Source organism: Vombatus ursinus, unplaced genomic scaffold (genome assembly GCF_900497805.2).
Source record: "Vombatus ursinus unplaced genomic scaffold, bare-nosed wombat genome assembly UNPS02014791.1, whole genome shotgun sequence".
Lineage (NCBI taxonomy): Eukaryota > Metazoa > Chordata > Mammalia > Diprotodontia > Vombatidae > Vombatus > Vombatus ursinus.
In genome coordinates, this window is record NW_020954569.1 from 46295810 (window position 1) to 46321027 (window position 25218).

At 41.6% G+C, this 25218-nt stretch overlaps 1 protein-coding gene across 1 annotated transcript in view; it reads right to left on the reverse strand.

Moving 5' to 3' along the window:
• Positions 1 to 19314, reverse strand: part of NKD2 (NKD2, WNT signaling pathway inhibitor) — a 102133-nt gene extending 82819 nt beyond the window's left edge. The window contains exons 1-3 of the mRNA XM_027869112.1: positions 19213 to 19314; positions 18931 to 18960; positions 18044 to 18141 (exon numbers count right to left, since the gene is read on the reverse strand). Of these exons, the coding sequence (XP_027724913.1) occupies positions 18044 to 18141; positions 18931 to 18960; positions 19213 to 19237 (153 nt within the window). The 5' untranslated portion in view covers positions 19238 to 19314. The remainder of the gene's footprint in view (positions 1 to 18043; positions 18142 to 18930; positions 18961 to 19212) is intronic.
• Between the last annotated feature and the right edge of the window lie 5904 nt (positions 19315 to 25218).

Here is a 25218-nt window from a genome sequence, read left to right on the forward strand (position 1 = left end):
GGTTATATGTAGAGTCATAACCCACTAGAGGGTTGCCTACCACCAGATCTGGAGTTGTCATTTTAAAAATCTTTAGATTAATTTATTTTGATTTATCAATAATCACTTCCATATGCTTTTGAGTTTAAAAATTTTCTCCCCCTTCCTCCCCACCACCCTCCCCAGGAGGGCGCACAATCTGATATAAGCTATACATTTCCATTCTTATTAAACATATTTTCACATTAGTGATATTGTAAGTAAAAATTAAAACCAATAGGAGGAACCATCAGAAAGAGGAAAAAAAACTCAACAGAAGAGAAAAAAATAGCAATTCAACTTCCATAGTTCTTTCTTTGGATGTGGATAGCATTTTCTGTCACAAGGCCTCTGGAGATGTCTTAGATCCTTGTATTGCCAGGAAGGGTTAAGTTTATCAATATTAGTCATCACACAACATGGCTGTTATTGTGTACAATGTTCTCCTGGTTCTGCTCATTTCATTCCTCATCAGACCATGCAAGACTTTCCAGGTTTTTCTGAAGTCAGCCTGTTCATCATTTCTTACAGCACAATAGTATTCCATCACATTCATATACCACAACTTGCTCAGCCATTCCCCAATTGATGGGCATCCTCTCAATTTCCAATTCTTGGCCACCACAAAAAGAGCTGCTATGAATATTTTTGTACATGTGGGTCCTTTTCCCATTTGTATGATCTCTTTGGGATACAGCCCTAGAAGTGCTATTGCTGGGTCAAAGGGTATGCACATTTTGATAGCCCTTTGGGCATAGTTCCAAATTGCTCTCCAAAATGGTTGGATTGTTTCACAATGGAGTTGTCATTTTTAAGGTAGGAAGACTACTGAAGAATCATGGAATCAAAGGCCTAGTAGGAGGTACAAAAGCCTTTATTGGTGAAGCACCAGGGAGTATGATACATAGTTTTTCAGTTGTGTCCAACTCTCTGTGATTCCATGGACCATAGATAGTATGCCAGGCTCTTCTGTTCTTCATTATCTCTTGAAGTCTGTCCAAGTTCATGCTTGTTGTTTCCCTGACACTGTCCATCCATCTCATCCTCTACCATTCCTTTCTCCTTTGTCTGGCAAGGTGACCCTGCCTAACGATAAGAGCTCTTATACCCCAGTGATCCAATGGTTCACCCATATGGGTATTCCCTTCAATGACATAGTATGAGCTTCCCTATGGGGCACCCAACTGGAACTGGCCAGTTGGGTAATGAAGCTCCATCCTTTCTTCCTTCCTTTCCCTGCCTTTTCCTCTCCTTTCCTCCCTTCTTCCCTCCTCTCCTCTCTTTCCTTCCCCTCTCCTTCCCCCACTTATCTCCTACCCCCTCTTCTCTCCTCTCCCCTCTCTCTGTCCACATAGGACAGAGCTCTGCAGCTCTACCCAAAGGATCCATGAAACCATCCCAAGATATTTTGAGGTTTACCAGCTACATTTCTTTCCTAAGGACCATACCTTAAGCCCAGATCACTCTGGCTCTCATTGGCTGGCCAACAATAGGTTCCAGCCCAAGCTCACTAGGTCAGTGTTTGGGCCCTGATTGCTCAGAATGAATGTAAATGGCAATTTTTTCCTTTTTGGCCAGAAACCCAGAGGGTCTTCCTCTCCCAGACTGATTACTTTTTCTTGACTAGGTAAAAGAGGCCATTCTCTGCTTCATTTCTTTTTTTTTTTATAATTAATTAATTTATTTTTGTTTTCAACATCTACTTCCATAAGATTTTGGGTTTTAAATTTTCTCCCCCTCCCTCCTCAAGACAGCATGCAATCTGATATAGGCTCTACTTATACATTTATATTAAGCATATTTTCACATTAGTCTTGATGTAAAGAAGAATTAGAACTAATGGGAGGAACCATGAGAAAAAAGAAACAAAACAAAACAGCCAAAGAAAAGGAGAGCAAATAGTATGCTTTGATCTGCATTCAGGCTCCATAGTTCTTTCTCTGGATGTGGATAGCATTTTCCATCGTGAGTTTTTTGGCGTTCTCTCAGATCCTTGCATTGCTTAGAAGAGCTAAGGCTATTAAAGTTAGTCATCGCACAATATGGTTGTTACTATGTACGATGTCCTCCTGGTTCTTCTCATTTCACTCTCTGCTTCATTTCTCACCTAGCCTTAATCACTGACTGGGTGTTGCCTCAGTCAAACTGAGTCAAACAAAGAAAGACTTCAGCTTAAAAAAGTCAAGGTCTCCCACTGCATCTGGGGCCATCTCTGTCGTCCTGATCTATATCTTGCCACTGGACCCAGATATCTCCAGTGGAGAAAGTGAGGCTGGTGACCTCGAACAGCCTTCCTTCACTTAAATCCAATTTACTTGCAAGTCATGGCGTCACCTTCCTGATGTCATGTTCCTCTTTGAGAACAAAGGACAAATGACAAGATCCATAGATCACAACCCAACCATTCCTATCTATTCTAGTAGATAAAAATCAAATTACTACATTAAAAATTTCTACTCAATGCAGTTTATGTAACTTGTTAGTCAAAAAAAAAAAGTTAACTGAAGGAAGGAAAACATTTGAATTTTTTTTGTCTAGACCTTTGATTTCAATAGTTTAGAGAAGCCCCAATATGAAGCCTCCCTCTACAAGGATACAGATTAGAAACTCATCTGCAAATTCTAGTTATTCGGTCAGTTAATAAGCATTTTGTTAGTTAGTAAGCAATTACTATGTGCCAGGCACTGTGATAAATGCTGAGGATACAAAGAAAGGTGAAAGATAGCCCCTGCCTGCAAGGAGCTCACAGGCTAATGGAGGGGACATCATTTAAACAACTACGTACATGCAAGATATACATGAGAAATTGGAGATAGTCAACAGGAAAAGGCACTAGCATCAAATGGTATTAGAAAAGCCTTAAAATCTTAGAGAGTTCTTTTTTTGGGGGTGATGGGACTGAAGGATTACGTAATAATTACAAAATTATTTAACACATATAGTGTCTATTATTGCCAGGAATGGTGCTAAATGCTTCCAAATATTATCTCATTTGATTTTTACAACAACCTTGTGAGGTAGGTGCTATTATGGTTCCCATTTAACAGATGAGGAAACTGAGGCAAACATAGGTGAAGTGACTTGCTCAAAGTCACACAGCTAGTAAATGTCGTCAGGATTTGAATTCAGGTCTTCCTGACTCCAGGCCTAGCACTCTATGCACTATGGTGCCACCTAGTGACTTATCTGGGTTCATATAGGCAGTATGTGTCAAAATAAGAATATGAACACAGGTCTTCCTCACTCTAAAGTCAGCTCTATCTATAACATCAGGCTACCTCTCAAGTTCATCACTTGCTTGTGATTTTTACCAAGAGCTATTTTGATAACCTCTCCCTCCTCTCCCCACTGACTCATATCATGATCCCTTCAGAATTCACTGGACCAGCTAGGTAAGTTACTAGGGCCAAAAACGTTACCACCCGTCCTAGTGATGCGGCTCTCTGAATTTAGTTGGGCTGGTCTTCAGATGACAGACACATGCAGACTGTTGTTGGACCCCTCCCTATTTGGGGTCCTCCCACCTTGTTAGGACCTGTTAGAACTTGCATTCCCCTGGCCTAGGACTTGAAGAACTGAGGATCACCTCCCAGCTAGGAATAAGGCAACAGAGTGGCACTGAATAGCATTAGAACAGCTGAGCTTATATTCGTTGTTTCCAAAATTAAGCAACCTCCATAGTGAAAACTAGGAAAGCAATTTCCTGTCAGACATGCAAATCCTAATGGGTAAATGGATCATCTACATCTATGAGAACCACAAAGTAAGGATTCACAATTCAAACGAAAGCCTTAGGAACCAATGAGTTTTGTGGAAGCAGTTCGATATTGGAGTTCTACACATGTCACAAAGTTTAAAAGCCCACATGTAATTTTTTCCTTCCCATTTCAGGTTTTACAAGTGAACATCTTTTAATATAATTTCCTTTGAAACACTTAATCCCAAGGTAGGCCCAGAGCTTTTCTTAATTGCATCGTGGGCTTAGAGCTGTAATGGATATCCGGCGTCATCTTGTTCAATCCTTCATTTTGCAGATTCGATGAGGTAACTGAGGCCCAGAAGAATGAAGTGACTGGTCTAAATTCACACAAAGAAGTTCACACAGAACTTGGATTTAGGGGCAGCTAGGTGGCGCAGTGGATAGAGCTCTGGTCTTGGAGTCAGAAGGATGTGAGTTCAAATTCAGTCTCAGACACATGACACTTCGTAGCCGTGTGACCCTGGACAAGTCACTTAACCCCAATTGTCTCACCAAAAAAAATGTGAAAGAACTGGAATTTAAGCTCAGGTCTTCTAACTTCAAATCTAGTCCTCTTTCTGGAACGCTACACGGTCTCCAATGACTACATCTCCATGTCCTATCTAGCAACAGACAGAAAAAAAATTCCATTCAAAATAACTCCAAAATGCATAAAATGTGTGGGAGTTTACTTACTAAGGTATACACAGCAACTACATAAATGTAAATACTCTTTACAGAAAAAAAGGCAGTCCTAGATAATTGGAAAGACATTAATTACTCGTGGTTGAGTTGCACCAATATAGTAAAAAGGACAACACTATTTAAGTTAATTTAAAAACCAATACCAATACCAATCAAACCACCAAAGGATTACACTGTAGAGCTAAAACAAAAAGAAAACCAAAACTCATCTGGAGAAACAAAAAGGTTAAGAATCTCAAGGGAAATAATGAAAAAGAAAAGTGAAAGAAAGAGCCTCTCATTACCAGACCTGAAACTACACTATAAATCTGTAACTGTCAAAACTATTTGGTATTGGTTAAAAAAATAAAGAGGTTGATTAGTGGTACAGATTAGGTATACAACATACAGAAGAAAATGAATATAGTATCGTGGTGGTTGATAAACCCACAAAACTCCAGTTCTTTTAAGAGAGAACATTAAGTCTTTAAGACGGAGAAGGTTTGGGGATGGGTGTGGGGATCCAGAGGTTGACACAAGAACCGGTGGGATGCCATGAGAAAAGAGAGCATCTTGGAATAGAAGTCAACACTGGCACTTAACACTTCCATGGTCCCCAACATGCCTTTTCCCATTACAAAAGAAGGAGAAGTGGTGTAATTTTCAGCAGGATCAGATGCAGCTTGCAGACTTCTGGCCAACTGCTTCACTGGCCAAAGTTGCATACTCTTGTGCCTAGGACTCCAGGCAGGTGGTAGCTCTGCCTCCCAGCCAAACCAATAATTTTTTTTTAAAAATCTGTCCCGGGAGAAGATAGAAGATGGAGCAGCTGGTCATGAGGCAGGACATCATCATCACTGCTAGTGATCGAAAGAGAGGCCTCAAATTCTCCCCCTTCAAGCTCTTTGATGTTTCTCTAGAGCAGATGGCAAATCCAATTAACCAACTGTTTGAGAAAATGCCCAACCATTCTCCCTCCCCCATTCCTTAAAAACATACCCCAACCAACCACTTCTCCTGCCTATAACCTATCCGCCAACCTTCTCTTTGCCCTTGTAAAACTCTTTACCATTTCATTTGGAGTGAAAGGAAATTAGTGCTCAAAGCTTGAATTGCATTTAAATACATTTTCTTTTACTGATGAATACAGGGGAAACACTTTTACAAGGTCTATTAAAATTGGATATTTGGGACATAGTTAAAAAAAAAAAAGCCCACCCTCCTTTCCAACTAAAACAACATGGAGGAATTATAGTAATTGGCTTTGGAAATGAAAGAAAAAAGGCACAACCCTCCTTTTCCCCCAGCCCTACCTCCAACCTAAGATCCCTTCCAGGGGGAAAAAAGGGTTCAGCATGTAAAAATGTGGGTTAACAATATGGTGACACTGATACACCCCAGCTGGGTGTTGGAAAGCTTTCTAAAATGTAGGAGGAGGGAAACCAAATCATAGCAATAACTAGGTTCATTGAGAAGTTCATGACCATTCTAGAAGAATATATAATGTGGCAGGAGAACTCTTACTTGATCTCAAAAGTCTGTGTTGAACTTTTATGAACTGAGGGAGAAAGTTTAAATTATGAGATCTCCCCTGAGGAAGCTTTTATCCTTCCTAAAGTAAAGAAATTTAATGCAATGAAGTCCTCCCTGAGAGAGGAGTTCCATTAGCCACAGAGGGTCAAGGAAGACCTGAAAGCTTTAAGACTAGGACTTGTTGGGAGGCAATATGATCTGCATCCAGAACTTTCTCCACTACATCACTATGTCCTCCATCACAGAAACCATCATGGTCTCCAGTGCCACAGGGTGCCTGCTCCCTATATGTGTCGAAGAGCTTGTTATAATCAAGAAGTCCCAGTGAACTGTGCCATGTTGAAAACTGCCTTGGAATAGCAACCATTCTCTAGACTCAAATAGAAATGGATCTCTGTGGGTTGCATATTGACTTAGAAAATCACAAGTTAACATTATCTATGCTGTATGGCATTTTAAATTTATTTTGTTAAACATATCCCAATTACATTTAAATCTGGTTTGGGCCAAATTCAGCAGTTTTGAAGACCACAGGGCTGTGAGTTTGATACGTCTGCTCTAGGCCAGGTGTTCACAAACTTTTTGGTCTCAGAACCCCTTTATACTCTTAAAAATTGTGGAAGACATTGTCCAAAGAGCTTTTGTTTATATGGGCTATAGCTATTGATGCTTATAATATTAGAAATTAAAATACCTTGGCATTATTATTAAAATAGTTTTGGCCTCATGAACCTTCTGAAAGAGTTTCAGAGACCACCTAGGGTCTCTGGACCACATTTTGAGAACTGCTGCTCCAGACTGATGGAGTCAATGACACTGGGATGATGGTGGGAAAAGATGACTAATTATAGAGGATGGGAGAGGCACACACAAATCTCAGAGAAGAGAACCAAGCCATGCCTCTGTTTAGCAGGTCAAAGCCAAATCCAAAGGGAATAATGAGCTGGTTTTTGTTCCTTATGCTGCATTGCTTCTACATTTATGACTCTGGAAATTGAACCAAGGCAAATCTAGAATAGTCTCTTCTTTATTTCCATGTGTAAGTGAAAACAAAGTGTCTGCCTAATGAATAAGTTTTTTTTTCTGAGAAAGCTAAGAATTCTGTTTTGACTTCATTGCTCCATGTAAAAAAAAATGAGAAGAAAATGTGGTCCAGAGCCATATAACTGATAGATGTAAGCAAATGTTAGAAGACAACCATTACTCCAGCCTGAACTATACTTTAAAAAAATGAAAAATAAAAAACCCAGAATCCTGGGAGAAGTCTTCTTTCTCTAGAAGAACTTTTGCTCTATTCTATCTTGTGGATTCTAACTTCACTCCAAACAATACAAAGTTTAATCTTCAACATGAAAGTGTTTTTATAACCTCACTACAGGTACTTTTCTACAAGCTTCTAAGAGCAACTAATGGAGAAGAAAAGCCAAAAAAAAAAAAAAAAAAGGCAACAAGAATCCCCTGGTCTTTCATTGGAAAAGATGATGGATGCTGTTGGCTTAACAGGCCTACCCAACAAGAAGAGAATTATAAACAAGAGGTAGCATCTCTGAGCAATTAGAATTTGGTGGAAAAGAGATTAGAATTTTGAAAAAAGGAAGAAAAAGATCTACACTAAACGTCCTGACACACAATCTTTGATTTCTCTTTCTAAGAGCAGCCCCGAGGCTTTCCTGGGCGCTGATCCATACTCCAATATGTACCTCACCTGCAGGAACTTCTGCCAGATGAAAGCTCAAACAGAGAACAGAAGAGACTACAAATGGAGTGATTTAAAAGGAAGGGAAAAACAGAACTCCCTCCAGCCCAAGAGGTAACTAACTAACTGCGAGTAGAATGAAAATAGCTGCTGACCAGTCCTCCAGGAGTAATAAAAACAGGGAGCTGACGTTCTTCTTCCTTCTTCTCACCCATCAGTGGACAGAAGAGCACCTGGCTGCCTGAGAGAGAAGTCAAAATTGATAGGAACCTATGGGAAACTAAACAAGAATAAGAAGGGCAGAACAGCTGTCCTAGAGATGATCAGAAATGGTTAGTGGCAGCATGAGGGGGCAGGCTCAACAATCAAAAGACCTGAGTTCAAATTCCACCTTTGTTGCTTATTCCTTGGGTGACCCTGGGCAGGTCACTTCATCCGTGTGGGCTCCCATTTCCTCTTCTATAAAATAAGAGGGTTGGAGGAGATGGCTTCTGAGATGGTGACATTTGGGAGTAAGGAGATCCAGTTTTGAATTGGAAGCCACTCCTCAATTTGGATCTGTATCACTTACTGAACACATTTTTCACTCACTTCCCCTTGGAAGACAGGGGTTCTTAGATTACTTGTACTCATGTCTGATCTAAAATTAACAAGTGAGGCATGGGGTATGACGTCTTCCAGCCATCAATGATGTTTTCTAAAAAGTTCCTCAGAAGTAGGAAAGAGATTCAAGTTGGGGCCCCTCTATGAATAAATCCTTTGAGTTGCCTGCCTCACCACAATGCCCATAGGATCTCTGCAAGGGGAGTGCTCAGCAATACCTTTCCTCTCTTAGAAACAACTGTCAGGTCTCGTTCAAGTTGGTAACAAACCACACACTAACACTGGCAGGGTGCCGTGACCGCATTTCATTCTGGACTTCCATAGAGTTCTGGATAATATTTCTCTAATAACTTCATAAGATTATATAAGGCTTTTCCTTCTAAAACTAGTTATTTTTCTGAAGTCAGTTTATGGTTTCCTCACAAGCCCTACTCAAACCCAAACTGGGAGAGGTTTTTGTAAGACACCTGCAGGATGTAATTCGGCTCTGTTCAGTTTGGGTCATTTCCCTTTGAAACGTAAGCACTGACTCAACCTGGTTTGCTTTCATCAACTCCTGGTTCCTGTTGGAATGACTCTCTGTACACTTCCAGGTTATTTCGGAAAGCTCCAAATGTCAAGAGATAAACTGTGCTTGACAGCGATTCAAAAGCTTTTTTCCATTTACAAAAGCAACAACAACAAGAAGTGCCTAACTCACTGAAGCTAGCCAAAAAGACAGAAATGGCTTCCTTTCATCAATGGAGAAACAGCATTACAGCATGTCTAGCAAGAACAAATATAGTAAGTGAGGGACATGAAACTAAATCAAATGAGCGAGGAAGAGATACAGAGAATGTAGCCAAAAAGGGGCTTTCCATGCCAAGGAGCCTCTGTGAATCTTTCCACTGCCCTCCCTCCCCCTCCCCTCCTACAGAAGAGGGAAGGCTGTTAAATACTTTAAATCAATTCAGTTACATTGAGGTTCTGAATCTGGGGCTGTGGACTAAAACAATTTTTTTTGATAACTGCATTTTGATGTAATTATTTATATTTGTAAGTTTATGCATTTAAAAACATTCTGAGAAGGGGTCCCTAGCCTTCACCAAAGGGGTCCATGACACACAAACATTGGGGAATTCCTGAATTAAGCAATTTAATAAATATTTATTAAGTTTCTATATGTGTAAGGCACTGTACTAAATGCTAGGGAATACTCCTAGAATCAGTCAGATTCTACCAATTAGAGACTTCCTCCACCAACAGAAATCACAGTCTGACTTTGTAAATAAGGAGTTGAGTTAAGTCACTTGCCTAGAGCCACAAAGCTGTCAGAGGCAGGATTTGAACGCAGATTCTAAGACCATCGTTACATCTGTTACAGTGGGCTTCCCTTTGTCTGGGAATACAAAGTTTAAAAAATGCCATAGTCCCTTCCCTCAAAGAGCTTTTACATTCTAAGAATGGTTTTTATTTTCAGAGTGGATCTCTGGTTTATTTACTGACTGGCCCTCACCAGAAGGCAGTGAGGTGGTGCAGTGGATACAGCACCAAACTTGGAGTCAAGAGAACCTGAGTTCAAATCCAGTATTAGACACTTACTAGCTGTGTGACCCTGAGCAAGTCACTTAGCCCCGTTTGTCTCAGTTTCCTCATCTGTAACAAAGAAGTGGCAAACTGCTCTGTATCCCTGCCAAAAAAACCCCAAATGATATCACAAAGAATCAAACATTACTGAAAAACAATTCAAAAACAACTTCAACATATAGACAGGTAACAGACCTTATTGTTCCCTTTGGGAAAGTTCTGTGTTGCTCACAGTATGGCAAGCATAAAATTGCCCAAAACAAAAAAAAGTCCCAACTCTTATCTTGAGGTTCTCATCACCAGGCAGGGCTGTCTCCTTGGGAAAAACAGATACAGACTGAGACAGAGACTTTCCCAGAGTCTAGATACACAAACACTCAAAGTCACCAAAAAGCACTTATCAACTAAGTACCCTTATCAGCTAAGGAGATAAGGAAAGATGGCATGAAAGATCCAGAAATTATTGGATCAAGTGATTCCTCCCCCCCCCCCCCCTTAACTTCCTATGAATTCCACTGGGTCTCTTTTTTGCTGGGTCTCATTACATTATTGCTGTATCCCATACACAGATAATCAAGAGGCAACAAGCAGATAAATGTGAACCGTTGAGGCACATGGGCTAAAATTGAGGTATATGGGCCTGGGGGCTACCACACCCATGTTTTTCTACTTTCCTGAATGTATGAGGATTTAAGTTATGGTTGGCTAGTTTCTAAAGAAATGGCAGAAATTCTCTCAAACATTTATATTGCACCAAGTTTAGATGAAAGCCCAGATGTTTTCAGTCACCAGGAATAACCTTAAAGAGGTGATAGTCAATACTTCTATAATAGTATTCCTCTCATCATTTAGCATAGCAGTTCACACATAACAGGTACTTCCAAATCAGAACTAAAACTAAGCCTTATTAACAACTGTCATACCAAACAGGCATATACTAAATAGATTTCAATTGATAACAATATTCATATAAAGCTCTAGATTTGTAAACTGTTTTACAAATCCTATCTCATTTAATCCTCATAACAACCTTGGGAGGCAGGTTTGACTATTTTCCCCAGTTTGCAGATGAGGAAACTGAGGTAGACAGAAGTTAAGTGACTTGCCCAGTGTCACAGAGTTAGTAAGTATCTGAGGCCAGATTTGAACTCACATCTTTCTCACTCTCTCTTGGTCCAGACTCTATAGTTGACTTTGTGATTGACTCCCACAAGCATGTTATCAAAGGATTACAGCACCAATGATAAGCATCACAACCATTATTTCCATTGATAAAGAATAAATCACTAAAAGTGAAAAGAGATGTCCTAATAGCTTATGTTCACCATAGCTCTAACCTTTAAGGACTTTTAAAAGGGCTTTATATAAATCCTCAAAAAAAAAAAAAAAAGACTTATGAGATGGGAACCACAGGTATCTCGCAGCTGAGGAGATTTAGACTCAGAAAGTTAGTTGACTTACCCATGGTCACACAGCCAGCAAGGGTCAGGGGTGGGATTTGGATTGAGGTCTCCCCTGATGCCAAGTACATTCTTCTTCCCAGGACTGCACATTGTCTTCTCATATGAATTACGACACCTTGATGGTTGCTAGAATTTTATCTACTGAAGTCCATATTTAAAACCTTTCATGAGATGTTCATTTCCCAAGTTTGATGATTTTTTTTCTTGTGTATAGTCTTTTATGGAAAACCTGTCAAGTTGTCTGAAAGTTGACTATATATTAAAGTTTACCACCTTCTAAGTTAAACCGTAATCCCAGATTTTACTATAATATTCCATTCTGGATCACAATGACTCACCATGGTCTTAGAGTCATTTTTCTAGTAGCAGAGATAGCACCCAGTTGTTCTTCCTAGTACCCAAGGGAAACTGCAAAGAATGTTGTACAGACCTGGATAGGGATTCTGTGTTTTGAGAACACAGGGATTGTTGAACCTTCGACCACATTTTCATTAGCACTATACTAAACAACTTCACTAAGTGAACCCAAATCTTTTAAGTGTAATAATTTGCTATTTGCATTTGCAATATTTCTTTTAAAATTAGGCCTCTTTATAGATAGATGGCAACTTACAGGCCATCTATTCATGAATGCATAGAAGGGGGATGACGGTTCTCTTTCAAAATCTGAATTTCTGATAGTATAATAGACCTTATGTTCTTTTAAGGAAAAGCAATATGTAAGTTCTTAACTAATAAAACTAAAATTCTGTAGGTAAATAAGCCACAAATAAAAAAGTGACAGAGAAAGAAAACAAACTGTTACTCAGTTGGCACAAAATTTTTGTGTATATTGGCCGTTTATTTCCTGCCTATGAATTTTTTTCTCAAAAACTTCCAAAATTCAGCTAATAAAACCATGGCAAATGATGCAGACTAGCTGGAGGGGAGCTGATATTACAGCTCAAGAGCTCTTTGCTTTTAGAAACTGGAATTTTCAGCCCATTGACTCATATACAACATAGGACATTTTCTCATATTTTCTCCTTTCTGGACTAACAGAATTTGTCAGTTTGCAAAACAGCTAATTTCATAGACACATGCCACTTCCCAAAGCAAGAAATACTTCATATCATTTACATTTGGAAGAAACCTTTGAGATCCAATTCTATAATTTTAGAGATGAGAGAGGTTGGATGACTTGAAAGGTCTCACAACAGAGTCAGGATTTGAACCCAACTCTTCTGAATACAAATTCTGTGCTCTTGTTACTGTACCATAGCCCTTTTGTCCAATCTGCTTTGGAAAACAGCTCTTCGATTTGCTTTGTTTTTTTCATATCTGGCTTCCATGGGAAATTGAAAGACCACTTTTGAGTTATTTGGGATAATTCCTTTGTGTCAGCAACGATGCTGTGGTGAAATACGATGCCATTGAGATTTCATGTTTAAATTACTCCTCACTTAAAAAACTTCTTTAAAGTCCCAAACTAAGACTATAAACTTTCTGAACCAGGAGCTAGTTAAATTCACTCTGAGTACAGATCTCCTTTTCACTAGCTAAAACCTCAGCGCTTTTCAATGGCAGGGTCATTTTTTCAGAGGCTTGTATGTCAAACATAAATGTTACTATGTCTGAATGACAGTGATGAATATACATACATTACTTCTCTCCATAGGCCACTTGCTATATACAACAATTTCAGTCCATGTTTTCTTAATGTTCAAAGCATCTTAATCTTTTAAGAAGGAAATGGCTCTGGAGGAGCTATCATCAGCTTAGAGGGAGGCGTCTTGGGGGCCTTGCTGAGCCAGACAACACTTAGAGGGGCTTCTTCCTCTCTCAGAATGGTATGTAGCAAAACCTAGACTAGATGATGTATCACTCGGGTCCTTCTTTGCAGTTCTAACATCCTATGACCTTATGGAATTCAATCACACAAAATAAATTGCAAATGAAATCTCAGTTCCTCAGAGAACTCTTAAGTTTCCAAGATGCCATTCTTGACCACTTTAAGAAAATACCTAATTTTTCTATTTAACCTTAGAACAGCCCACGTATGTCTTGTAAACTTTAGGTTACCACAGCTTCCTCATCAGTGAAATGGGTAGGTTGGGATAAATGATCACCAAGGCCCTTTCTGTTTCCAGTACTAGGTGATTCTTTGTCTCTCTATTAAATGATTTTTCCAGGACCTTTATATTACACCTACTGTACCCAGCAGATGTGGCTAAAGATGGCTTCACAGCTGCCCATTCTAATAACCAAACAATTACCAACTGAGTCATTTCCTAGAAGGGCTATTGTATTATACCATCTCCCTCTGCTTTTGTCAAGCAGACTTCATCATAATACTTGGCCAGTCAATAAACATTTATTAAGTGTCTACTGTGTGTCATGCACTGCATTAAACAGTGAGAATGCAAAAAGAGGCAAAAGGAGCTTACACAAGCAAATAAAGAAGGAATAATTCAAAGCAGGAAGGTGCTAGAATTAAGAGAGGTTGGGAAAGGCTTCCTGTAGAAGACAGGATTTTTAGTTGGGACTTGAAGAAAGCCAGAGATGCCAGGAGGTGGAGATTAGGAGGGAGAGCATTCCAGGTGTGGGGGACAACCAGAGAAAGTGCTCAGAGATGAGAGATGGAGTCTGTTCTTGGAATAGCCAGGAGGTCAGTGTCACTGGAGTAAAGAGTATGTGGCAGGAAGTAAGGTGTAAGATGATTGGAAAAATAGGGAGGTGGGGTGGGTAGGTTATGAAGGGCTTTGAACATCAAATAGAAATGAATGGAGGATAGATTGGAGTGGGGAGAGACTTGAGGCATATCAGTAAGTTGGAACAATGAGCTGAAAATAACAAGATGAAACTCAACAGGGATAAATAAATGTAAAGTCTTGAACACTGGTTCAAAAAGTCAAAAGTCTAAGTACATAATGAAGAAGATCTGTCCTAATACTCTGTCCCAATTCATGTGGAAAAGGCTAAAGGATTTAACTTGACTGAAAGCAAGCTCATTGTGATCCACTGCTAACACGTTTCCTTCAAGGAAAGGCTTTACTAATAGAAGTAAAGGTGACAATCTTCAATCTTCAAAGATGACAATCTCTGTTCTTTGAACTAGTTAGCACATACATGGAGGATTTTGTGCAGTTCTAGCTAGCATTTTAAAACAAACATTGATAAACTGGAGTATGTCACAAAGATGATAAAAGGCTTGGAAACCACGGTGTATGAGGAACAATTAAAATAACTGAAGAGGTTTTCCTATCCTTGAAAAGAGAAGCAGAGCATACCTGTCTTTATGTGTGTGAAGGGTGGTGATATAGAAGAGGGATCCTATGTAGCTCAGGAAGAAAGAAGTAGGCTAACTTAAAAAGGTAGTAGATGAGAAGCTCATTAGGGACAGGAACCATCTTCTTTTTTGGTCTTTGTAGCCTCCATGCATGACTGGTAAAAGTTTGAGTAGGCAGATTTTAGCTGAACAGAAGGAAGAACCTTTTCACAATGAAAGCTAGTCAGAAAAGGAATGGATTGCTTTTGGAGGTAGAGGGGTACAAGCAAAGGCTGTCAGGGATGTTGGAGGGGGATTCCTGAGTCAGGTGGACTCAAAGGTCTTTTTCAACTCCAAGATTCTATGGGTCCAAGAAGAATATGAGCAGAAGATTTTCATATCTGCCATAGTTAATTTTAAAACAATCCTCAATTTGGTAAGATGCAGCACAATACCACACATCAGTCATGATAATCAATTCAAATTTTCAGAGGATACACTTGGGGGAAAAATACTTGAATCTTACTTGTTTGAACCTGCTTCTCCTCTTATGTTCCCCGAACACTCTATTCAGAACTTGGTGAACTTACCTTTACTTAATTGATCAGTTTCCCAAGGCATACAAACTAGGCTAATTCAAAGGGTTTTAGAAACTTTTATTATTCATTTGATCACACTCTATGGAGCAATTAATAAGTGCTTTGTTTTCAGGTAATGCAGGAGGAGCTACGGAAAACAAAAAAGACCTAATGTCATAAAAGAACAAGACTTAATAGCTAGTTAGGAAGTCCTTACTCAACCCCATAATCCACAACTACCCTTTCTCTAACCCTAAATACTGGTTTTAATAAGCCATTTAAAAAAATTTGTGTTTTTTTTTAATTGTGAGGAAGTTAATGACATGTAAATGAGGGCTAGATAAGATGTGTAAGACCAAGTTGTGGGGGAGGAGACAGACAGATAGAAACAGACTCAGAGACAGAGACAGAGAGAGCACGAACAAAATTGATTGGTTTTCAACATCTCTCTATTGCCCTTGGACAATATGTAATCCACAGAAAAGAAGCAGACAATATTTTAATTTTGCCAAAAATAAGAATGGGTAAATGTGTTAAGACAAGTTTATAGATGGAGAAAAATATTGAGAAATAGTATATGGGTATGCCCCCTAAATATTAAGAACATTTTCATAGTTGGCAGCTTTTAAAATGTTATCATCTTTCGCAAATATTTAGTTTAGCAAGATTTTGTGTTCCCTATGTTGAAGTGGAACTTTCTACATAGAATAAGATTTGCGCTTAATACGTTCTACCACTTTCAACATGTGATTTGATAAGTTAGGTGTGTGTGTGCATACATACACACATATATACATACACAGATGCACACACACACATACATACCTAACCTAACCCCTCCTCCCCACCCCACACTATATCACATTCTAACTTCAGTTTCAGGGAACTACACTAGTGTTATGCCCACATCAGCAAATGACTTTAAATGACTGATAAGTATACAAATAAACATATACAGAGACTAGAAGGATGATTGTCCTTTTGAAAGCTGCTAGTGTCTCAGCCAACACTTGTCTTAAGTGATTTAGGTTCAGACTCATTTATGGGAAGAGGGTAGGACTAAACGCTCTGGAGATCAGTTTCATCAGCACCTTCTTGCAATTCCATTAAGTATCATGCCATAAAATCCACTGGAGACTTTCGGGAGGTGTGGTGGGGGTGGGGGGGTGGTGGGGAGGGCTGAGTTACTTGGTTTGGCAGTCCTCATTGATCACACTAATGGGAGGACTGCCAAACAGCCATCTCATTCTGCCTGGGGACAAAAACTTAGTGGGTCCTGTTTACCAGATGTTGTCTCCACACAAGAACAAATCTGCTGACTCCATGTGCCTGCCATCCACTTTGGCCATACAATCTGGGCTCATGAATGAATCCAAGCCAAGTATATTTTTCAGTTGAGCCTGATCTGACCATAATTGTATGAGCCACCTTTTATGCTCAGTAGATACTGCCCGAAAGCTGACTGGCAAGTGAAAAACATGAAAGAACCACCTCCCCTTTCATTTTCTATAAATGAATTTTCCTACCTACTTCCAGGCAAATGCAGAGGTGAGGCTCTGATAAAACTCAGATAGCATAATAACATCTGACATTAATCTAGTACTTTACATATGTAATCTTATTTGAACTTTATGACAACCCTATGAGGTATGGGGATTTATTATCATCATTTTTGTAGATGAGGAAATTGAGGGTCAGAGAGATTGAACAACTTGTCCATAGTCACACAGTTAGGAAACAGCAGAATCTGAACTAGGCACCTGAATCTTGAGTATTCCATCAATCAATCAATCAACAAATATTTATTAAATGTGTAAAATGTCCAAAGGGGACACAGAGGCTGAAAATGAAACAATCCTTGCTCTCAAGGAGCTTACACTCTACTACAACACCATAATGCCCCTCCCAAATGGGAGATCCCCTCAGCTTTAGAAATGCCCTTCTATACCCCAAACATTTATCATTGCCTGGAGACCAAGATGTTTCATTACATCTAAATCAGGGGTTCTGAACCTTTTTTATGTCATGGACCCCTTTTTCAGTCTGGTGAAGCCTATATATGGACTCCTCAAATGCATAAAATGAAATACATCTTACAAAGGAAATTAAAACTATGTTGAAATATAGTCATCAATTTTTTTTAAAGTATGTTCACAGACCACACAGGTTAAGAACTCTTGAAACTGTATATTTCAAAGGGAGGGTGAGGAGGACAATGAGAAGAATAAAGAAAAGAGAAAAAAAGGTCCAGTTACACTTCATGAAATAAGGAAACCCCCATGGAATGATCCATGACTGAGAATGCATTTCCAAACACGTTAGAGCTTAATCAAAGGTTCTGTCCAAAATCTAGCCATGCCAACCAGAAATCTCCATTAACCTAGACTCATGACTCTTCCCTTCTCTTCCAGGGAACATGCTCTCTTTGATCAGAAAGAAGAGGTAAAGAAGGCAACAACTGAGGGTTTTGCTCCACTAAATGTCTCCAGGCAAAATGCTAGGCACTGGCATTCTTACTTTGATTTAAATACAAAAAAGGCATTTTTGTTTTCCAATTTACAGGTAAAAACCTAGTGACTCAGTCTACTTTTGAGGTTGTATCTCTCTATACTTCCACAAATGTCTTAAATCTTCTTACCCCCACAAATGGGAAGCAGTATTTTGGAGAAATTGTTACACTGAATCACCAGGTGTTGATACTTTATCCTTCTGATGCACAATTTCACACTAGGAACCAGCTCCCTCCCTGTTACTTCTAAGTACAAAACTGCGGTTCCAAGTAAGGGTATAAGAAGAATAATTCCTTATCTCTAGAAGAAGCCAGAGCACCAGCACGAGCTTATCAAGTGGATAGAATTCCCCTGCCCTGTTAGGCAGCTGCCGAAGCTAGGCGGGATGGATGATAGAGTGTCTCACCTGTTTGTCTCTCGACCTGTGCTCCCCGACTCCAAACCTCTCTCCTTCTTCCAAGCCTTTACGGTTGCCCACGTAGGAGTTCACCACAAAGCTGTCCCCTGCAACACCCGATCAGCACGGGACATACGGGAAACAGACAACCCAAAGGAAAGGGGGGAAGCAAACTATTAATGAAGGCAAAACCACACACTTCCGAGTGGTTACAAGATGCGCTTCCAGTGACAAGTCAGAGGCAGGAGGCAACCGAACCTCCGACTCTCACTCTGCGGGCTCGCACGGGATTGGGGGATGTTCAGAGGGGGGTCGTATGGGCGGGGAAATCTGGGGGAGAGCCTGCTCGGGAGACGCAGCCAGGAGGGGCTCACCCAGTCTAAAGTGAGGTCCCAAGGTAGCTAGCAGCCGTTCCCCGCCACAGTTTAACTATTTCCCAAACCGCTCTCCAACCCCAGCTGAGAGGAGGGAGATATACAGAATCCCGTCTCTTCCAAGAGAGAAAAGTCTCTGAGATTTCCATACCAAAGTGAGATCAAAGCTTTTCCCTCCGGGGGCTGGAAAAGTGAGATTTGCAGTCGGATGAGACGACTCACTCCAAAAGCTCAGGAGGAGATACCCAGGGTTACTTATGAACCCCCTCCTAAACCTCCCAGGTCAGTAAACCAAGCAGACACCAACGACCACGGCTGCAGGGAGCTGCTCTCCCTGCATCTTCTCCCCAGAACCGAAGGCAGCATCCTCATCCCTCCTCCCGAACACCCAGATGGGAGCAAAGGGACGGGACGAAGCTCTGACCCAGCTAGCACCCAGCAGGCCCGCTCCAAGCAATCCGCAGCCCTTGTAGGATCGCCAGTCCTTCCACCCTCCCACCCCAGCTCCCTCTTTTCTCTCACCTTCTGGGTTTTCTCTTCTCTTGCATGCGGCTGTCGCCAGTTGGCAAAGGCAGAGTAGAAGAGAGGAAGAGAGACGGGAGGTGGGGAGCCGGGAGGAGGGGCAGAAGAAGGGAAAAGGGGAAAAACACTGTTGAGATGCCTGTTTTTCAACCCGCAAAAGGATGCAACATCCCGATGTAAAGTGCCCACTTCAAGCACCTCTCCCTCCCTCCTTAACACCCCAACCCCAGAACCCCTATCTCCTGCTCGATTCCCAACTGCAGCAAGAACTCCAGCTCTTACCGTGTTTGGACTGAAATTTCCCCATTCCGCTCTCCACACTCTCTTCTCTTGCTAATGCAGCCCGTTCAATTCGTCCTCTTCTTGCGGGAGCCTCTTCTTCCCCCAGGGTTCCCACCCTTCCCACCCACCCCCCCCCAGCTCTTCTTCGGGGGTCTGCAGCCGCTACCGCTGGCCCAGACGCAGATTCCCGGCTCCAGACAAGGCGATCATTCAGGTGCAGATTTGTAATCCAAAAACCAGAGGGGAAACCCGAAAGATCCACATGGAATCCGCGCAAGGGAAGCGACCGTGCGCAGCAGCCTCTTCTGTGGCTAGTCTTTCTCTCTCTCGCTCGCTAGCTCGCTCACTCCCCACGCTCAGCTCAGCCCCGGGTCCCAGGGCTTTGGGAAGGTGGGAGCGAATGAAAGAGGAGAGGGGTAAAGGTCTTTCACCTAGAGACAATACACAATTAAGGATGCAGAATGCACCCAGAGATGGGAAGGCGGGAGCGAAAAGCAGCCCCCCTCCCAGCAAGCACAGCAGGGGTAGCGCGGATGCAAATGCGCCAGCGACAGCAGTAGCAGCAGCAGCAGCAGCAGCAGCAACAACAGCAGCGGCAGCAGCAGCGACTGCCGAAACGTGAGAGCAGCAGGAGAAGGCAGGAGCGACCGGAGCCTCCCCAAAAGGTTGGGGAGGGGCGGCGCAGAGAGGCACAGGAAAAAGAAAAAGAAAAAAAAAGGTGCAAGGAAGGGGAAAGAAGGAGAGGGAAAAGAAGGAGGAGGAATAAGAGAAACAGGAGGAAAAGAGGAAGAAGCTCCAGCTGCAACAGCGGCAGCGTGTGCGGGCCCCCAGCTGCACTCTGAGAGCGCGCGCCGGGAGCTTGGGGGTTTAATCGCAGCCCTGCGCAGCGCCCCTGGCGGCCGCAGACTGCACTGCGTGCAGAGACCGACTCGGGCTCTCCAGGCTTTTAAAAAGCTGTCTGCCGAACATGGTGGCTGCCCAGGAGGCTGGCTGTTCACTCCAGGGGGTCTCAGAAGACCCAGGGAGTTAATTCTCCCTCTCTCAGCTCTAGTGGGCGGGGAGCCAGAACGATAACCTAGTTTTTCCAAGATCATTTTCATTTTTGCCCCCAAATGGTATTACGGAGTCCTAAGAAATCCACAGACGCTAAAGCTGTGTCTGCAGACAACAGGGTGAACATTTGACATTGATTCCTGAATGTATTAGTGTTGACAGCCCAATTGAAAAATCTTAGCCAAAAGATGGACATTATGACCCAAATTACACAATTTGTGGTTCGCACTCATTCAATTAGCTTAATTAACAAGATGTCCCTTCATTTTGTACTTTAAAAATATTATATTTTCATATAGCATATTTTGTATATGGATATGCATTTATTTACATTTACATATTTACATACACCTGCATATGCATAGGTATAAAAATAATAATGCTTTAATCTCATGAGCTATTATCAAGATGTCTAATCTCTCTGGGTCTCAGTTTCCCTTATCTGCAAAATGGAGGGAGGGGAGGGAGTAGTGACTGTCTGTCCCTAAATCTATGCTCCTATGATTTTGCCAAATGAATAATATAAGTAAACGTGTTTTGCCTACATGAAGGGACTATATTAATATCAGCTACTATTATTATTCTTTCTGTTAGTATATCTGACAGAGTCCAAACCAATTTCAGGATTCTCATACTCAGAACATTAGAGCTGGAAGGAACCTTAGAAATCATCTAGTCCAATAGCTTCATCCTTAAATGAAGACAATGAAGTGAAAAGCATCTGCAACTGATGTCCTACAATTAGCTAACACAGCTAGTGGTGAAATAAATCCAGGTTTCCTTACTCTTTCCACTCTGCCTCCCCTGTAGGAGAAGAGAAGGAAGGAAAGATATGTAATAAGTCCTTGACAATTTTCCTCTGGGGGGAAAAAAAAAGATGTAAATAGTTTTAGTTAAGAGATAAATTCCCCTGACAACCTAGTTAACCCAAGCAACCCCTAATTCAACTCCAGGGTAACCTGATTCAAGAGATCATCACACTTTTATGGTTGTTTCTTCATCTTCTTCATGCTTCCACATAAAATGGGGAGACTAGAGAAATTGCTCAGGATTTGGTTACAATGTTATGCTTCCAAATCCTTCTTTTGCTTTCCTGGAATTAAGCCCTGTAACCTGAATGGTGCTGTCAGAATTAGCCACATGCTACGGATGACATTTTCTGTAGGCACACACATGAACCAGTAGAGGTCATCACATACCTCAGTAAGTAAACAGGCAAGCTTTGGAAAAGATCCTCCTTTGCCTTTGAGAATAGCTCCATAAAGGTATTTTCTGCTGCACAGCTCAGTATGCTGTCCCTACGAGAATATTTACTTTGATGACCATTGAAGTGAAGATTAACGACCCACTACCAGCTCAAGTAAATCATTTGGAGAGCTCGGATCCTTTCCCAACTCTCTCTTCTCTCCATCATCTTAGATTTCTCTCTCTGCACTGGTTCCTTTCTACCTTCAAACATATACCATAATGTCCTATATTGAAAAAAAAAATCTTCCATTGACCCTATTGTCCTTCTCACCCCAAGGTGTCATTCTATCTCTTGCCTTCCTCCAAGTGACCTGGATTTTGTCACCCTCTCCTTTTTACTCTTTAAAATCACTCCTCTGTAGCTTCCATTAATATGAAATTATTTACTTGTTGGTAAACCTGAGCAAACTGTTCTAGCTTTTCTCAGTCCTCGAGTTTTTCTTTATCTCTCGGCAGTAACTGGTCCTGATGATCACTCTCTCCTTAAACTCTCCCTGGGATTCCCCATGTTAAATTACCCTAATTTTCCTACTTTCCATGCCTGTTTGCCTCTCTAGACTCTTCTTTTTTTTCCAGAGTCTGATACAACTTCCACCCCCTCCCACCACTAAGCTTAGTTCTTGATCCTTTCTTTTCTCTGTACAATCCATTTCTTGGAGAAATCATCCTTGCTCATAGCTTCAATCATATCTCTCTTGCTGGCTCTTAAATCTGTACCTCAAGTCGTTACTTCCCAGTTAAGCTCTAGTTCTGTGATTCCAACTGTCTGTCTATAGCATGTTAACATTGATATTTCATACTGTAATCTGAAATTCATTAGGTCCAAAACTGAATTTTTTCCCCCCATAAACCTGCTCTCTCACTCCCAGTGTCTAAATCCCTCATTCCCAATGTCCAAATCCCTTTTCTCAGCAACACTGTTTCCTCACTCATCCAAGTTTAACATCTTGAAGTTATTCATTCTTTTAGCTAACAACCCTTTTAAAGCATTGTAGGAGGACAAAAAAAAAAAAAATAGAAATAGGCCCTGTCCTCAAAGAGCTTACAATCTTAAGTGGGAGGGCAAGATATGCACATGGATGAAAGTAGTAAATAAGGCAATGTTTTATATACTCTATTAGTCAATCGACAAGTATTTCCTAAGTGCCTACTATGTTATGAGCTAGTTATGAGCTAGGCACTTTGAAGAAAAAAGCTGCCCAGTGTAGGGCACTGACTTCAGCCCCTGGGAACTCTAAAGAACAGTGCTACAATTATGTGTCATACTTCTGAAACAGAACCTCAGGGGCCAAGAGAATGAAAGTTCATCTCCATGGCTAATCAGAGCATAGTGCTAATGAGGCCAAGGTCACGGGTTCAATCCCTGTATAGGTCAATTAACTTTTCTGTCTTCTGTGGCAACAGACTGCACCCTTGAATACCAGTTCATCGTCTCCTAAATGTCAGAGATTTAGAGTATGAGGTATCCAGGACTGAGAAAAGAGTACTTAGCAAAAATGGGCCAAATCTTGTAAGATGAAAAGAAATAGAAATAAAGGCAAAAGACCAACACTTTAAGAAAATAGAATGCACAAGTACAGAATCAGGGAAGTATGGCTACGCAACAGTTCATGAGAAAAAAGAGCAGGGATTTTTGGTGGGCTGCAAACCCAATATGAGTCAACAGTGTGACATGGAAGCCCCCTTCCTCCCACCCTCACCCCAAAGCTGTTGCAGTTTTAGGCCAAGGTCATGCAGAAGGAAGTGTGTGTGTGTGTGTGTGTGTGTGTGTGTGTGTGTGTGTGTGTTGTGCCTGGGTCAGATTAGATATGGACTATTGTGTTCAGTTCTGGTTACCACATTTTAGGAAACACAATGCTAAGCTAGAGTGTGTCCACAGGAGGGTGACCAGGATAGTTAGGGAATGGGAGACCATGCCATATGAGAATTGACTGAAAGGACAGTTAGCCTGGAGAAGAGAAGCCTGGAGAAGAGGGGACAAGGAGAATCTGACAGTGTCTCCAAGGAGCTAAAGGTTGTGAGATGAATGAAGAGTAAACTCTTTGTGGTCCTGGGAGGTCAGAATTAGGAACAATTGGTGAAAGTTGAAAATAGGCAAATTTAGTCTTGGTGAGAGAAACCATCATAACAATTAGAGCTGTCTCAAAGTCTCAAAGGGCATCTAAGGCAAGTAAATGAAAGACCCCCTCATTTGGGGTGGTGGTGGTGAATTCCATTCCTTATGAGGAGACAGGGACCTTAGAAAACCATGAGGCACCTGCTGATGAAGAGGTTACCACTACCCCTTCCCCTTCGCCCAAGAAATTAGACCATTTGGTAAGCTTCTTATTTAACCTAATGGTATTTAATAATTAGTCGATAAGGTCAGTAGTTTCTTCACTTTGGGCATCAAAGAAGCTTGATTATTATTGGGGGTTATGGGTAGAGTGGTAACCCTAGCAAAACATTTATGCTTTTAGGGGCAAGGCTAAAGGAGGACTTGAAGCCAATCTCTCCCAAACCCTCCAACTCTAAGCCTTCAAAGTATCGTGTTCTGGAAAAGACCTTGAGATCATCTAACATTATTTGTTCATTTTGCAAGAGGAGGAATTCAAAGCCCTGGGGGCAGGGGTGGGGGGGGAGGGAGGAGTGCCTTGTCCAATATCACAGAGGAAGGCTCCTTCAACTCTTCTTGATGCTGAATCTGTGCTGAAGTGGAGCTGGAGGCTCGAAACCTCAGACTGTCAGGGCTGGAAGGAATCTCAGAAACCACCTTGTACAATTCTTTTCAATTCACAGATGAGGAAACAGAGCCCCAGGGTGAGTGTCAAAGTGGAGGCTAGAACTCAGTTCTTTTAGTTCTTAGGCCAGGGTCCGTTAGCCAAATTGTGGAAATTTGGCTGGAGATTGGGGGTGGGGTAAGGGGTTGCATTAGCCTTTCCGTAGCAGAAGTCCCTGGTCTAATGGTTCAGAATAAACAGTTAATTAGGTGAGTTGGGGGAGGAGTTCAGTCCTTCCAGGTCTGCCTAAGCTCATATAACTCCCTCCCCACCCCCCAATCCTGGGAAAGTTTAAGAAGTTTAGGAGGGTGCTTTTCTTTGTCTCCTCCTTTTCCTGTTTTATGCCACCAGATTAACCCCCTAGACCCCACTTCCACCACCCCTGTCATGGGGCAGGAGATGTTGAGTGGTTGGTGACAGTGGAGAAGAACTCTTTGCTTGAAAGCATTCTCACCTCCTAGGTTAGCCTTAGTGAAGGGCATTTCCTTCCGAAGCCAATTCCAAGCCCCCACCCTTATCCCCCCTCCCCATTAATCTTGGGAAACTGAGAAGTCTGGGAAGGCAAAAGTTCAGAGGAAAGACAAGGGCTCTGGAGGTTGTGACTCAAGGAAGCCTCAAGCTTCCAGCATGAATGAAGGAGTTGTTTCCCTCCCCTGCCCGCTTCCTCTTTCATCCCTGACTCTATGCCCCCAGCCCCATGCCAAACACCAGACTGTGTCCCTGCCCCACTCCTAGGCCCTCTCCACCACTCTGTCCCACTCACCTTGCCCTCTTTTTTAGAGGAATAGAATCACTCTGCAAGTGGCTCTAGGTCTAATTCACTGGCAATTGTCTGCCCTTGGGCAAAGTTCAATTAGCCCTACCTTAGTTACTTCTCTGGGCATTGTGAAGATTTTGCTGGTAGAACTCTGCTCAGGATGAGGATTTCAGAGATCAAAGCTAACCA